Source organism: Heterocephalus glaber, unplaced genomic scaffold (genome assembly GCF_053883595.1).
Source record: "Heterocephalus glaber isolate CG9 unplaced genomic scaffold, H.glaber_assembly_v1.0 deba00001553, whole genome shotgun sequence".
NCBI classification, from domain to species: domain Eukaryota; kingdom Metazoa; phylum Chordata; class Mammalia; order Rodentia; family Bathyergidae; genus Heterocephalus; species Heterocephalus glaber.
The window spans coordinates 34,312,770-34,325,727 of NW_028258344.1; the positions used below are offsets into that span (position 1 = coordinate 34,312,770).

General features: G+C 36.0%; 1 protein-coding gene across 2 annotated transcripts in view; it reads left to right on the forward strand.

Moving 5' to 3' along the window:
- Positions 1 to 12,958, forward strand: part of Slc26a7 (solute carrier family 26 member 7) — a 175,081-nt gene that overhangs the window by 74,957 nt on the left and 87,166 nt on the right. For both annotated transcript variants that reach the window (XM_087190592.1, XM_087190591.1), the window contains exon 5: positions 5,703 to 5,867. In XM_087190592.1, coding sequence (XP_087046718.1) covers positions 5,703 to 5,867 — 165 coding nt within the window. The remainder of the gene's footprint in view (positions 1 to 5,702; positions 5,868 to 12,958) is intronic.

Here is a 12,958-nt window from a genome sequence, read left to right on the forward strand (position 1 = left end):
GAAATATGCAAATCTCTTTCCCATTTCTAAGTAAGATCATTTGTCTACTGTTGTTTTAGGAATTCTCATGCATTCTGGATATTAATCCCTTTTGAGATACAGGATCTGCAAATATTTTAAGTGTTTGTGGGTTGCCTTTTTATTGCCCATAGTATCTTTTTTCTTTTTTTTATAGTGTCTTTTGATATACAATTTTAAAAGATTTTCATGAAGTTTTGTTGGTCTATTTTTTCTTTTATTGCCTATGTGTTTGGTATCAAATCCAAGAAATTGTTGCTAAACCCAAGGTTTTTTTTCTAAGATTTTTATTGTTCTAAGTTCTATATTTAGATCTTTCATCAACTTTAAGCTAATTTTTATATATGGTGTTAAGTAGATTTCCAGCTTCATTGTTTTGCATGTTGAATATAGCTTTCCCAGCATCATTTGTTGAGAAGGCTGTCTTTTTCCTGTTAAATGGTCTTACACTTTTGTCAAAAGTTGCTTGACCATATATTTAAGGGTTTATTTTGGGGCTATTTTATTCCATTGGTCTCTATATCTATTTCAATGCCTCCTCCAGGCTTTTTGTTTGTTTGTTTGTTTTCTGGTACCGGGATCCAACTCAGGACCTTGTACTTGCCAGGAAGGGACAGTGCCACTGAGCTACATCCCTGGCCCTATATACTATTTTGATTATTGTAGCTTTGTAGTAAGTTCTCAAATCAGGATGGGGAGTTTTCCAGTTTTCTTCCTTTTTTTAAACTTTTTTCTTGGTCCCAGGGATTGAATTCAGGACCTTGTGCTTGCGAGGCATGTGTCAGAACCACTGCGCTAAATCCCCAGCCCGAGTTTTGTTCATTTTAAACATTGTTTTGGCTATTCAAGGTCACTTGAAAGTGCTTCCAAAATAATTTATTTAAAATTTGCACACTGTGAGGCTCACTGTTGTGAAATCTATGAGTTTTGATGATGCATAGCATCATATAGCCGCTGTCACAGCATCATACAGAACATGTAGCCATCTTAAAAAACTCATGTTTACTTCCTACACAGTCCTCCACTCTTAACCCATGGAAACTTACTGGTCTGCTTTGTTGCTATAGTTTTGACATTTTAAAACTGCCGTAAATAGAATCATGCAGGACATAGCCATTGTAGACTATTTGCCTTTTTATAATATACGTTCAAGATTCACCCACGACTTTGTACTTTCTGGCTTTGCTCATCACATTCTTATCTGAACATAGTATGGAGGAGAGCTTTATGTCCTAAACTGTATAACTCATAACTTCATAGGTATTCATTTGATATTTTTTTCTTTCAAGGAGTCTGGTCATGCAGAAGCCGTTTCTGCCCTCCCTGTTCAGCGCTCAGTTGTTTTCCTCACTTCCTGAGCAATTTAGTTCTCTGCCCCCACCTGTGTAGCTGAGCAAACACCATAAGACTTTTTAGTTTTTTTCATGATCCACACAAACAGCTTTCCAGACTTTACCTTCCAAATACCTGTATTAGTCTTTTTTGTGGTTCCAGTTAACATTTCTCTCTCCTAACATCACCATTTCACCTCTCTTTATATAGTCGTTAAGGTGTTGCCTCTATATTTGTATTCTGCAATAGTTCTGTGCCTCTCCCCTAGCAGGTATTGAATAAATACTCATCAAATGGATAAATGAGTGATTTGGTATAATGAAAGAACCAGATGGCAAACAAATCAACATAATATACAACAATATATTCTATCCACTTGGATATATAATTCTTTCCTATGCAATCTTTCATTTAAAAATGTATTTGAAGGCCTCTTGTAAAAAAAAAAGGCCTGAAATCTGAGATACATTCAATTTATGTAGAACATATGGTGTTTATACAGAATTACCAAATAATACCATGCTAGTGAACCTTGATAATGTATGTCAGAGGTTTTCAGCATTAGCCCAAAACATCAGCATTACTATAAACATCTGAAATATATTATATAAAATTTATTTTCTCATAAAATGTTTCATGGCTAGGTTTGGGGAGTTGACTTGCCATAGTGGAATCATTGTCATCTATATTCTTAGTAAAAGGAGTTTTAGGGCTGTTTATGAAGTAATTTGCTTAATATATTTAATATTAATATAAAACTAAGTACTGAGCTTCCAAGTAAAAGTATTTGAGAGGACCCATTTGAGAGGACATCATTTTACATATTTAAGTTTGAAGATACGGTTCAGTCTGTGGGCTCCTCTTGCAAAACCTGTGTTGCCTGAATACTTGGTACCTTCAGGCTGTGGACATCCGTCTCTCACCAAGTCCCTAATTTCAATGTGAATAAACTTGATATGTGGACAGCAGGAACAGGGTAAGCTATTAAAGTTTGTTTCCTGCTCCTTCTCCTGGTCTTTCACATCCTACTTTTCCTCCTCATCTTTCTTAAAGTATTTGCCATTGTTTTGGGCTATAGAGAAGCTTGTGCTCCACAAAAGCGTAATTTCTCCTCAGCTAAATCTCATGGTTGCAATCATCCTTCACATGCCCAGTGGTCTGTGGCAGAAGTGAGATCTTAAGGAACTTGTTGACCTTAGGGTCAAGAACTCTTCATTTTAGGTATTTATCCCTTGTTGGGAGTATTTTCTAAAAGCAGAAAACTGTCTACAAGTAGAATATTACAAAAATATATCCAGTATTTTGTATTTTAAAAGAGGATGCTCCACTTTTTCTCATTTTTTTTTTTGCAAGGTAGTTACCCATATTTTCAACATTTGAGATGAGAGAACATTTTTACTTTTACTTTTTATAGCTTGTACTTTTCCTAGAGCCTTCCATTTGTAAATCTTACATTGTGAAAATGACAAAGAAGCTGCTACTACAAGTTAATGATTTAGTGAGTAGTAGTTGGTGACACTTCAGTTTCCTCAGGCATGGCAAATCCTTAACCCTCAGAGTAGCAACAAAAAGGAACAAAAAATAGGAGGTGAGATGGTAATGGCTATTCAAGGTCTACCCAAAACTTTGCTTCTCAAAATAATGATGATAGGAATACTTAATATACAAATAAAAACTTTCCAACATTCTACATACAGTATAAATAAAATTTTACGTATGCAAATAGGTTTCACCATTTTAAAGACGTGGATTACTTATATGCTGCTTTTAGATGAAATGAAAACTCAACTCTGATGTGCATCCTACTCTAATATTAAATTTGCTAATTTCATCCTCATAGCCTATAATATCAATATCATAAATTTCAATGCATTTACCAGTAGAGAGAGACTTAAGAATAATTGGTTCATTGTTTTTTCTTAACTGATTGTGACTTCAGAATGAAAATCAACAGACTGAGCCAAGAATTGTCAAAAATATCACTACGGTCCATTTGTAACCATGTACAGTATTTAGTTGCTTGGGTATTTCCTTTAGAACACTTCTACTTTGACAAACTGACATACAGTTTCTGAAAACTTTTTAGGATCAGAACTTGTAGCCCTTGCCTCCTCCCTTTCCTCCTCCTCCTCCTTTTTTTCTTTTTTGAGGCAGAATCATCTCACTATGCAGTTCAGGCTGGTCTTGAACTCACTATGTAGCCCAGTCTGGCCTTGAACTGACAGCAATCCTACTGCCTTAGCCTCTTGAGTGCTGGGATTATAGTCAAGTGCCACACATCCAGCTAGCCCTTGCCTTCTTATGTTGGCAATGACAGGTTCATTGCTACATTGACAATCCATCCTCTTTTCTTTATTATATATTGAATGAAAGATGGCTGCTAAGCTACAAACTATGCGTATTTCTTTCTGCACTGATAAATTTCAGAGACTTAGAAAATGTGATGTGGTCCTTTCTACATTTTCAAAATTAACGGCTGGTTTTCCAGACACGGTAAATGTGTATAATACCTCAAGATATTTCTACTGCATCATGTGTGTTGCTCATTTTACAGGTTTCACATCCTTTTATATGTTATTTCATATTAACATTCACTTTACCACAGCTCTACCAGATAAATAGGGCAGACATCACTCAAAGGATTTATAGATGATATTTTATTTTATTTTTGAGACAGGGTCTTACTATGTCTTCAAGGATGGCCTTAAACTTACTATATGTAGCCCAGGCTGGCCTCAAACTCATGGTGATCCTCCTGCCTCAGCCTCCTGAGTGCTGGGATTACAGGCATGTGCCACCACACCACACCAACTTATAATGAGTATTTCAGTAGATTTCTTAAAGTCACAAAGCTAGGATTTAGTGGAGCCAAGATCAGAATCTAGGTTTCACATTTATCCCAGGAAATTCTACCTTTGTGTGTATGTGCGGGGAGGGCAGTATCCTGGGGACTGAACCCAGGGAAGGCCTTGGACATGCTAGGCACTCATTCTAGGGGTAAGCTACATCCTCAGCCCTTTTTATTTTGCCTTGAGACAGGGTCTCACTAGTTCCCCAGGCTGGCCTCAAACTTATGATCCTCTTACCTCAGACTCCTAACTGGCTAGGATTACAGGTGTGGGCTAGCATGTCTGGCTGAAACCCTAATATAACCCTAAAGAATTAGTGCTCTTCGCCAAGGGCATTGCAATATGATCACAATATAAAAATGATATACTTTGCTGTTTATGCTCTTGTGGCACCAAGCGGCATTTTCTCATTTTCATCACTGTAGCTTTTTGATAGGAGACCTCATTGCTCTTCTTTCAACTGATTTCTATAATAATTAATCTCATTTTCCATCAAGGAGTTTACAACCTGACCTAAATATTATAATTAATACATAATTAACACGTGACCTTATTTTTTTCCCTTTTTCAGTGTGGATACTCATAAAAGTGATTTAATGTTTCTTTCGAAACAGCAAGTTTTGCTTTTTATGGTTTCTAGGACTGCATTTACAGTTGTAATTTCAAGAGTGGGGCATCTGAAAGGTCTCCTAGCAAAGGATACTGATCATGGAAATGGCAAGACTGGGAGAGTTTTGGATTTGTCTGAAGAAGGTGGCACCTTTTGCAGCAGAACCCAATGCTTGGCTTCTACTCCGGCATGATGCTCTTATCTGGTCATGAAATAGTTTTAGTATGCAGGGTGATGTTAGGAGTAGGAAAATTATTTTTGCATTGATTTTTAGGTTTCTTAAGACATGCCCCTTTTTCTGATCTCTGCATTATGATCTTCCCCATATACAAATATATCTTGGCATCTTCTTACTAAATATTAGTCTGTTAGAGGTGCATGACAGAGTATCTGTTCAAATAGTATGTGCCCATTTTTTAGAGCTTTGGGGAAAACTTTAAAAATTGCTTTTTTTCCACAGTGGTTTTGAGGTTTTAAGTCTATTGGGTATCAGATAGTGAATCATATATTTTCTACTTTTTAAATTACAGATATGGTAATGTAAATTGATTTTTCTTCAGTATCCACATGCTCACCGATTTGAGTATATCTCTCTCACACTCCCATTTAACACGTAGGCTTAAGAAAGGAGAAACAAAGTCAACATTCAGGGGAAAAAAGTTAATTTTAATTGATGCAAGTCCACAGAATCCAGTAATGTTTGGAAAGCCTTGGAACATGGTAATGTTCTTAAGAAAACCTAACATTTTTACTATATAAAATTTAAGCCCATTACATATTAGCTTGCTATGTCTTTGCAAACTGTAGATGAAAATGTGTCAGATATTAGTCCTCTAAGAACCTTGGGAACTTTCACCTGAAAGTATCATCTGACTCTTCCTTTGTCCCCATAGGTGGCCATGTTTGTGCTACAACTGGGCAGTGCCACGTTCCTGCTTACAGAGCCTGTGATCAGCGCAATGACAACTGGGGCTGCCACCCATGTGGTGACTTCGCAAGTCAAATATCTCTTGGGAATAAAAATACCATATATATCTGGACCTCTTGGATTTTTTTACGTGAGTTTTCCAAATGTCTTTGTTCTTAGATTTTGAGTGTATTTTTCACAGAGTAGAATTTAATTATAATACTGAAGTTTTTCTGTATTACAATAACTTGGGTTTACATAAAATCATCCAGGTATTTTAAATATGATGTAGAGTGTGAAATGAGTTTAAGGAGTAATATCTGTTAATTTTTGAAACAATCTTCATGATAACTTACTGTTCTGATTCCTGTTATTGAGTTGGTTTCTGTTGTTTATTATATATGGCTTTCTGAGAATTCTCTTCATTTGTATATTATTGTCTGCATCACTGATTATTTTGTTAGGATGAAGTCCTAGTAGTTGAGATACCAGATCCAATGGGTATAATATTTTTTCCAAATTTCAATGCAAAAATTGTACGCGTAATATTTTACTCTAGCCTTAACATTGTCAACTTTAGTTACTACTATTTTTTAAAAATTGCATGTTTGATATGTGAAAAACTGGTATCCACTATTCAAGCAAGTGTTTCTCTGATTAGGGGGTTAAATAGTTAATAAAAATAGTAATTGGCTGTATGGAACTGGAAACTGGCTCTGAATATTGCTCCTTAGGTAATATCCGGCTCGGTGATTCATTCATTGTAAGAAAGCTTAAAACCCAAACAAGAAAACTGGAACTGGGCCTGGAAGCAACCTAATCCCAAGCTTCTGCTCAAACAAAAGCAGAACAGAGTAGCTGTAAGCTGTCAGATGACAGGCTGAGAGTTAAGACTTTCAGTGACACCAGGGCTACAGCACAGAACAAAATTGGTTAAAATTGTGCCTTAATCTCCTGCCTGGAACAGTGTGTTTATCTGTGCATGTACAGAATAGAAAATGCCTGAGGGTTACGATTTGACCTCTTTAGTCATACACAGATAATCACCTTTCTCTTGTGAGTTGTATTAATGAAGCAGGACAGCCTGATGTGGGAATGACATTGGTTTTTCAGCTTGGCTTTGTCAGGGCGCTTTGCATAAACAATATACTAAAGAGTTTTATGTAGAAACTTTCTTCCATTTTATTTTCTTGTGAGATAAACTTCAAGCTGCTTTATCTTGATTTTCTAGGTCAAGCAGTATAGGACTTTAGAGGTCTGTTGTAAGATAGCACACTGAAACAGAATCAGATTTAGGAATAATTCTGGACAACTAACTCCACATACACAAGACCTAGTTAGTGGAATTACTATGATTGGAAATGAATTAAAGTTGCTCTTGCCTTTCAACATCACAGAGACCTGCCCTATTAGGAATGATGCTTTGTTCTTTGCCAGGATATTGATGGATGCTGATACTGCAGTGTTGGAAATACTGATTATGTGAGCATAGTTTCCACTCAGTTATTTCAAAAATGAGCTTTGGAATAGTTCAGGTGAGAAAATCTGGTGATGATAATGTAGATTTGAAATTGCTTTTGGGTCACTAGGTGCCTGAAAGAGAATAACGAAACTCAGCATGAAGATACAGGGCAAAGGACATCACAGAGGTCTTGGCCATCGAGTTAAAGAATCTAGAGCAAAATGAATTAATATGTTTATGAGAATTTTTGCTTTTTGACTCTAATTCTTACTTCTGTGTTTTCACATCTATTATAATCTTTTTGACAGCTCTTCAGGCTGATGAAAGATAAAGAATGTATTACTGATATCCCTTGGAACATAAATTGATATCTAGAATCAAAAAGACTCTTGTTGTGTGTGCTAGTCAGCTTTCTGTTGTCATAAATGCCTGCAATGATCAACATGTAAAGAGAAGAGATTTCTTTTGGCTTCCAGTTTGAGAGATTAGTTGGGCCTTTTGCCAAAGACTCTTGCCCAGTGAGCCAGTCACAATCTTAATAGTGTCAGGTGGGTTGCATTTTTATCCAAAGAATTCAAATTTTTTTTTTTTTTTTGGTACTGGGGATCGAACTCGGGTCCTTGCACTTGTACAGCAGGCGGCAAAACCACTGAGCCAAATCCCCGGCCCCAAAGAATTCAAATTTGACAGACCAATATGTTCAGTAATCAGTTCTGGCAATGGCAATCCTTACTGTCAGCGCTGAGAAAAACAACCCTTTTGCCTTTATTCTGCTTTTGGCAGGGATCTGCATTTGGGGCTCTGTCCCTTCTGCTACTATGATGTCTACAACAGCATCTTCTACATGGACCATGCCTGGTTCTATGCTATGAAGAAAATTCAGTTCCCTAGTTTGAATAGGTGAAGTCTTCATCCATGATAGTAGGTGGGCTAGTAGGTGTACTAACCTCAGTGGAACACCTTCAGGGAACGATTTAAATCGGATACAGGGAGTGGCATCGTGTCAGCTCTGCTCTATGGGGACATAGACCTGTCACAGTTTGATCTTGAATGTCCCTCAAAGGCCTATGGGTTAAATGTTCAGTCTCCAACCATGGTGCTGTTAAGAGGAGGTGGAGCCTTTAGAGGTGGTACCTAGTGGTAGGTCTTCTGGTCATTTGGGGTGCAAATTTGAAAAGGATGAGAGAATGCTAGTCTTCTCTTCGTGGTTTTTTGCTTTCTGCCCATGAGGTATGGAAGCAACTTTGTTCTGCTGCCTGCCCTGAGGTGCTGCCTTACCACAGGCCCGTAAGTAAAAGGGCCGACTGACTTAGACAGACCTCTCAAACTGTAAGCTGAAAGAAATCTCTTCTCTTTATAAGTTGGTCATCTCAGGCATTTATTACAACACAGAGCTGACTGGCACAAGCATACACAACAAACTCCACTAAGCTTTCCTAGTTAGGTCACTTCTTTTCTTCTCGCTGAAAGTTGTTGACCAGTTTCTTCAGATGCAGGGAAACCCTGCTAAGATTTTCCCCTGGTACTGAGTGCCCACACGGGATTTTAATGGTCCACATAATCAAAGGAAGCCTCTGGAGTAACTGTCATGATTCTTCTAAATCCCTAAAAAGAGTGGGTGTAATAAGATTTAATTTAACCACTTATTTAACTTTCCTTACTTCTTTCACACAATACTGTACTTTTCCCTTTGTTCTTCAAAGGTTTTTTTGTAAATTCATATACTTCCAATAAAACTTTCTTTTAAACTTATGGTTATTTTGGGCCGGGGATTTAACTCAGTGGTGCTGCTGCCTGCCTCGCAAGTGCAAGGTCCTGAGTTCAATCCCTGGTACCAAAAAAAAAAAAAAAATACAGCTAAACTTATGGTTATTTTTACTGAATTTGAAAAGTTTTTCAATACATTTTTCTTCAGTTTTATTTTGGGTAAAATGTAACTTTTTCTCTGAGTTAAGTTTTAGCTGTGGAGATTTTATTAGCATCTGTACAGTTGGACACTAATTGATCAGTCTTTTTTTTTTTTCTGAGAAAGGAGTAATAGAGCAAAAAACATTAGAATCAGAGAAGTCCAGATTTAAATCATAGCTCCAGCCATAATCTGAGCAAATGACCTAGTGTTTTTAATTTCCAGTTGCCTGTTTTGTAAATTGATGATAATTACACTTGATGGAGTCCAGTTCAAAACAAAATGCCTGGAACATAGGTGTTCATTAAAAGGAAGCCATTATTTTTCTTCTTAGTAATGAATAGCTGGACAAAACAAATTATGGATTTTTTAAAAAAGTACTTCTTAAATAATAAATACCATATTTTCCCTCTATTGAGGACTCTTAATCAGGTGAAAAATTAAATAGTAAAATAGGGTAATATATGTCTTTGCACCTTGAAAATCAAGGTGACCTGAGAATTTATAAATTAAATATTTCTACTCTGAATGAAGGAGTTGAAATGATTATCAGAACTGAAGAAGTGGTGTTCTTGATTTTTATTTATAAATGTTTCCATCAATTCAGCACAAAATCCCCTGAGCAGTTATAATCCTATTTAATAAATTACAAATAATGCTGGCCATAATATGTTTAAAAATAAGCAGGAACACTAATGCCACCAGGGTAACTCTGTCTCGGGATCCTGACTCAACAGTTAAATTGTTCCATTCTTGTCATCCTTCAAATTCAGATAATTGATTGATAACTAGATTCCTCATATAAATAAGAGTGAAACTTCTAATTCTTTAGAATAGAAGAACATTTTTAAATTGAGAAATGATGAAGTATCTTTTTGTTAGAAAAGATGTTTTCCCCAAAAGGGATAATACAGTTTTAAAAATTCCTATTTCATATTAGCACATATGGATTTCTTTGAGATGGCGCCTGTAGCAGCCCATGATAAACTTGGCAAAGCTAGTTTCACTGGCATGGTTTATAAGAATGCTGTTCTAATAATTATGCACAGTTCTGTGCATTAAATCCAAGAGCAAAAGGCAAGTTTGCCAATATATTCAACCATTTTTCTTGGAAGTTTTTATTTCTTTGCCTTAAAATGGGGACTTTCAGACTAGGAAACAGTTTCATTTCCACCCATAACACTGAAGTACAAGCAAAGTGCTTTTCTAGTTTGGACTGCAAAACGTGTGAAGCAGAAACAAAGAATGTTAATAAAGTGGGATTGAAACGTCAGAAGGAAATCAGAGATGATGAAACATTTTCTTTTATAGAGAATGAGATCACAATCAAATATGTACAAATGAAGTTTATATGTGTAGAACAAATCTTCTTTGAAGACATAGGCCCTCTGGGATCAAGAACACACGTTGATAGTTTATGAAAGCCCACATTTTCTCTGCAGATATTGTGACTTTTCCATTGTGACTTGCAGGGCTGTTTGATATACCTTAAAAAATGGACAAATTAAGTCAAAAGGGAGAGAAATGGAATGTTCAACTACAGATTGATTCAATCAGTGATGCAGGGAATAGAAAATGTAGCAGATTTAATTTGAATATGGAACAATTATATGAAAATTTTTAACAAAGGTTACTTTCAAATTCTAAATCAGACAGCAAATATTTTTTGCAACTCAACCAACTTGGGCTAAGTTCTTTCCATCCCCCACAATTCACTGAAAAATGCATCACCGCAAAACCCAGTGCTCAAGTAATTCAAATTAAACTTATTTTTCTAAACAAGGGATGGCTGGATGCCACCTGGCCCTTGGCATGCTTGGTTGGATATTTGGTCCAAGTGAGTTTCATGTACCCATGTTGTTTTTAGCTGTTTAACATACCATGCTTCCCTTAGACTCCTTTCTGGTCTGAGACTTAAATTATATCTTGAAGCAATAGCAAATGGATTCATTCCCAGTGTGAGATATAGTTATTGATCAGAAATTTGGATGTAATGATATAAAAACTTATAGAATATTCTTTTCTTCTGCCTTTTGGGGTTTTGTTTGATATTCAATTTAACATTTTCTCTCTCTCTCTCTCTCTTCCCTCCCTCCCCCTCCCTTTCTTCCTACTATTTGCATTCACTACTTTAAGAAGGGAAGGAATTTGGGGGGCTTGATTTTATCAGTGCCTAACCTGAAGTATTTAGTGATGCAGTGATATGTAGCCAAAGTTGGTAGGAGACATCAAAATCTTATGAACAGAACTTGTACAAACATCAGTTGTGAGAAGATCTGAGACCTGTCTGTGAGCAGAAGTCTGGATCTGCTAGGAGTTTGAGTTAAAATACAATCAACTTGAAAGCAAGTTGAGGTGGGGAGAGGGCATGGCTGTGGCTCAGGTTTAGAGGCTTCAGGGAGGGATGTGAAAGCTGCCTTAAATGTTCAATACAATAATCTGGGGATATTTTCTGAATTACATATGAATAGGAAGAGATTAACATACATATTTGACCAAAGGACCACTGAAACAAAGTTATTCAGCAAATATGTATTGACCAATGTATATGCATTGAAGATGCAATTGAAAAATAATATCCCTGTTCCTATGGAATTTTACAGAAATGCTGAGGAGATATTTGAATTAGGGTGGGAGGAGCCAAACACATATTGGCCAATCAGACACTCAGATGTTAATGAAGGAAACAGGGTGGTGTGACTGATGGGGCAGCATGTTAGGGTGACAGGGTGAGACTGCTTAGATAAGGTAGGTAGAGAAGCCCATTCTGAGAACATAACTTTTAAAATATCTTGTTATGATTTTTTATTGGTATATGTTTGAGATATGTGACAATCACATTCATTTTAAGGAATTGGTACATATATATTGCATCTTGATCGTTGTTGATCATAATTTCAGAAATTCTGTGATTCTAGTCCAGCAACTTCTCCAGTTTGGCTGAGAGACCAGATCTTATGTAGGTAACATTCAGCACAAAGGTTTGTTAAGGAGATACATCAAGAACTGCTTCCCAGGAGCACTATTTTAATTTTGATATCTCCATAAACAATTAACCTAACCTCTCCAAGCCTTGTTTTCCTCTTACATTAAATGGAAATAAAAATGCTCACCTTGCAACAATTAAAAAGTTAAATGAGTCTCCACATATAAGATGGTGACTACAAATGTTAATTCACTTACCTTCTACTAAGTGATGAAGTTGAAACAGTCTCCCCATTCTTTCTTACTTAAACTTCTCTGTACCATCTGCCTACCATAAAGAAAATGTGAAAGGTCCTCAGTGTTCAAGGCAGAGAAAAGAAATTAAGGGACATGCCCTGTAAAGATAAACATAGACTTTCACCAGATATTCCAAACTGCAATGAGATGGATTATGTATTACATTTTATTCAATGGAAGTCTTGATAGTAATTACAATGAGAAAAATAGTTTATTTTAGTGATATTACCTTTGTCTTTTTTAAGAATACTCTTTCTGATACAAAAAGATCCATATTTTTAGACATGTATTTATTTGGACACAGATTTTGCCAAATATATTTTCAGACTAAATTTTGTACATGTGTCAGCAAATAATGAATGTTACCATTTTTTTTCTTGGAAATAGTCTTGGTTTGTGTTTGATGATTGACTCAAAGTCATATTTTGAGAATTAAGCTGAATAGGTTGCAGATTACTAGTTTGTATTTACTAGTAATATAGTGTGCTGACATTATGAAAGCTTTCTCATTTTACTACCCTGTTTTTCTCTCTAGTGAAATGTAATCTTATTTTTGATAGACTTTTAGTACAAAGATAGCACAGGAATTATAAATAGTAATATTAAAGGGTTCACATATTTTTCTTTGGCATAGAAATATACAGTGTGATTA